The sequence below is a fragment of the Procambarus clarkii genome, chromosome 59, assembly GCF_040958095.1.
Source record: "Procambarus clarkii isolate CNS0578487 chromosome 59, FALCON_Pclarkii_2.0, whole genome shotgun sequence".
Lineage (NCBI taxonomy): Eukaryota > Metazoa > Arthropoda > Malacostraca > Decapoda > Cambaridae > Procambarus > Procambarus clarkii.
The window spans coordinates 27,934,172-27,937,688 of record NC_091208.1 but is presented as its reverse complement, the minus strand read 5'-3'; the positions used below and the strand labels follow the sequence as shown (position 1 = coordinate 27,937,688).

Genomic DNA, 3,517 nt, shown 5'->3' with positions numbered 1-3,517 from the left:
AAGAGTCAGCATCACACTACGTGCTGAGTGAGGCAAGAGTCAGCATCACACCACGTGCTGAGTGAAGCAAGAGTCAGCACCACACCACGTGCTGAGTGAGGCAAGAGTCAGCATCACACTACGCGCTGAGTGAGGCAAGAGTCAGCATCACACCACGTGCTGAGTGAAGCAAGAGTCAGCACCACACCACGTGCTGAGTGAAGCAAGAGTCAGCACCACACCACGTGCTGAGTGAGGCAAGAGTCAGCACCATGAGAGCCAACATGGCGGTGACTGTGAAGAGTCAGGAAAGATTATTATAGACGACCGAATCATCATGATGACTTAGCGTCCTTAACATGACACAAGAGAGCATTGTTTGCGTCTCCAGCATTGTTTGCGTCTCCAGCATTGTTTGCGTCTCCAGCATTGTTTGCGTCTCCAGCATTGTTTGCGTCTCCAGCATTGTTTGCGTCTGCAGCATTGTTTGTGTCTCCAGCATTGTTTGCGTCTGCAGCATTGTTTGTGTCTCCAGCATTGTTTGCGTCTGCAGCATTGTTTGTGTCTCCAGCATTGTTTGTGTCTCCAGCATTGTTTGCGTCTCCAGCATTGTTTGCGTCTGCAGCATTGTTTGCGTCTCGAGCATTGTTTGCGTCTGCAGCATTGTTTGTGTCTCCAGCATTGTTTGCGTCTGCAGCATTGTTTGTGTCTCCAGCATTGTTTGTGTCTCCAGCATTGTTTGCGTCTCCAGCATTGTTTGTGTCTACAACATTGTTTGTGTCTCCAGCATTGTTTGTGTCTGCAGCATTGTTTGTGTCTCCAGCATTGTTTGCGTCTGCAGCATTGTTTGTGTCCCCAGCATTGTTTGTGTCTCCAGCATTGTTTGCGTCTCCAGCATTGTTTGTGTCTCCAGCATTGTTTGCGTCTCCAGCATTGTTTGTGTCTCCAGCATTGTTTGCGTCTCCAGCATTGTTTGTGTCTCCAGCATTGTTTGTGTCTCCAGCATTGTTTGCGTCTCCAGCATTGTTTGCGTCTCCAGCATTGTTTGCGTCTCCAGCATTGTTTGTGTCTACAACATTGTTTGTGTCTGCAGCATTGTTTGCGTCTCCAGCATTGTTTGTGTCTCCAGCATTGTTTGCGTCTCCAGCATTGTTTGTGTCTACAACATTGTTTGTGTCTGCAACATTGTTTGTGACTCCAGCATTGTTTGTGTCTGCAGCATTGTTTGTGTCTCCAGCATTGTTTGCGTCTCCAGCATTGTTTGTGTCTACAACATTGTTTGTGTCTCCAGCATTGTTTGTGTCTCCAGCATTGTTTGTGTCTCCAGCATTGTTTGTGTCTCCAGCATTGTTTGTGTCTCCAGCATTGTTTGCGTCTCCAGCATTGTTTGTGTCTACAACATTGTTTGTGTCTCCAGCATTGTTTGTGTCTGCAGCATTGTTTGCGTCTACAGCATTGTTTGTGTCTACAACATTGTTTGTGTCTGCAACATTGTTTGTGTCTCCAGCATTGTTTGTGTCTCCAGCATTGTTTGTGTCTACAACATTGTTTGTGTCTCCAGCATTGTTTGTGTCTCCAGCATTGTTTGTGTCTCCAGCATTGTTTGTGTCTCCAGCATTGTTTGCGTCTCCAGCATTGTTTGTGTCTACAACATTGTTTGTGTCTCCAGCATTGTTTGTGTCTCCAGCATTGTTTGTGTCTCCAGCATTGTTTGTGTCTCCAGCATTGTTTGTCTCTCCAGCATTGTTTGCGTCTCCAGCATTGTTTGTGTCTACAACATTGTTTGTGTCTCCAGCATTGTTTGTGTCTGTGCACCATGTGAGGAGTCTTGCACCATGTAAGGAGTCTTGCACCATGTAAGGAGTCTTGCACCATGTAAGGAGTCTTGCACCATGTAAGGAGTCTTGCACCATGTGAGGAGTCTTGCACCATGTGAGGAGTCTTGCACCATGTGAGGAGTCTTGCACCATGTGAGGAGTCTTGCACCATGTAAGGAGTCTTGCACCGTGTAAGGAGTCTTGCACCATGTGAGGAGTCTTGCACCATGTAAGGAGTCTTGCACCATGTGAGGAGTCTTGCACCATGTGAGGAGTCTTGCACCATGTAAGGAGTCTTGCACCATGTGAGGAGTCTTGCACCATGTGAGGAGTCTTGCACCATGTGAGGAGCCTTGCACCATGTGAGGAGCCTTGCACCATGTGAGGAGCCTTGCACCATGTGAGGAGTCTTGCACCATGTGAGGAGTCTTGCACCATGTGAGGAGCCTTGCACCATGTGAGGAGCCTTGCACCATGTGAGGAGCCTTGCACCATGTGAGGAGCCTTGCACTATGTGAGGAGTCTTGCACCATGTGAGGAGCCTTGCACCATGTGAGGAGCCTTGCACCATGTGAGGAGTCTTGCACCATGTGAGGAGTCTTGCACCATGTGAGGAGCCTTGCACCATGTGAGGAGCCTTGCACCATGTGAGGAGTCTTGCACCATGTGAGGAGTCTTGCACCATGTGAGGAGCCTTGCACCATGTGAGGAGCCTTGCACCATGTGAGGAGAGAGTTAAGACTGAGGATGTATCATCTTGACATCTCCTTGAGATGATTACGGGGCTTAGCGTCCCGGCGGCCCGGTCCTCGACCAGGCCAACTTTTTGTTACACATCCCCAGGAAGCAGCCCGTAGCAGCTGTCTAACTCCCAGGTACCTATTTACTACTAGGTGAACAGAGCCATCAGGGAGAAAGAAACTCTTTCCGTTTGTTTCCGCCTCTACCGGGGATCGAACCCGGAACCTCAGGACTACGAATCCCGAGCGCTGTCCACTCGGCCCCCATACCCCCTGTATGGTCATGTACAAGCAATGTATACCACCGCTGGTGAAGTGATCTTGGGAGCTAAACGCTGTATGTGATTAGCACGATAACTGGGACATGATTTGCACGATAACTGGGACATGATTAACACGATAACTAGGACATGATTAACACGATAACTGGAACATGATTAGCACGATAACTGGGACATGATTAACACGATAACTGGGACATGATTAACACGATAACTGGGACATGATTAGCACGATAACTGGGACATGATTAACACGATAACTGGGACATGATTAGCACGATGACTGGGACATGATTAGTAACTGTGTTACCAGAGATTGGATGTGACCAGTTAATTATGGATGGGATTATTTAATTCACTCCCAGCTGTTAACAGTTAACAAAATGACTGAATAACTTGAGCACATATAGTGAAGGAGGCACTCACCTCATGAGAGGTGAGGGCCACCATGAGAGGTGAGGGCCACCATGAGAGGTGAGGGCCACCATGAGAGGTGAGGGCCTCCATGAGAGGTGAGGGCCACCATGAGAGGTGAGGGCCACCATGAGAGGTGAGGGCCACCATGAGAGGTGAGGGCCTCCATGAGAGGTGAGGGCCACCATGAGAGGTGAGGGCCACCATGAGAGGTGAGGGCCACCATGAGAGGTGAGGGCCTCCATGAGAGGTGAGGGCCACCATGAGAGGTGAGGGCCACCATGAC

At 49.0% G+C, this 3,517-nt stretch overlaps 1 protein-coding gene across 1 annotated transcript; it reads right to left on the bottom strand.

Annotated features, from left to right (window-relative positions):
• Positions 1–314: 314 nt before the first annotated feature.
• On the bottom strand, positions 315–2,291 carry LOC138353767 (cysteine-rich, acidic integral membrane protein-like). The gene has a single exon (XM_069307167.1). The coding sequence runs from the start codon at positions 2,289–2,291 to the stop codon at positions 315–317; it is 1,977 nt and encodes a 658-aa protein (XP_069163268.1).
• Positions 2,292–3,517: the final 1,226 nt, after the last annotated feature.

Bases quoted from the DNA above. Each gene is read 5' to 3' on its own strand.
- LOC138353767 (XM_069307167.1), bottom strand. From the start codon at position 2,291: ATGGTGCAAGGCTCCTCACATGGTGCAAGGCTCCTCACATGGTGCAAG.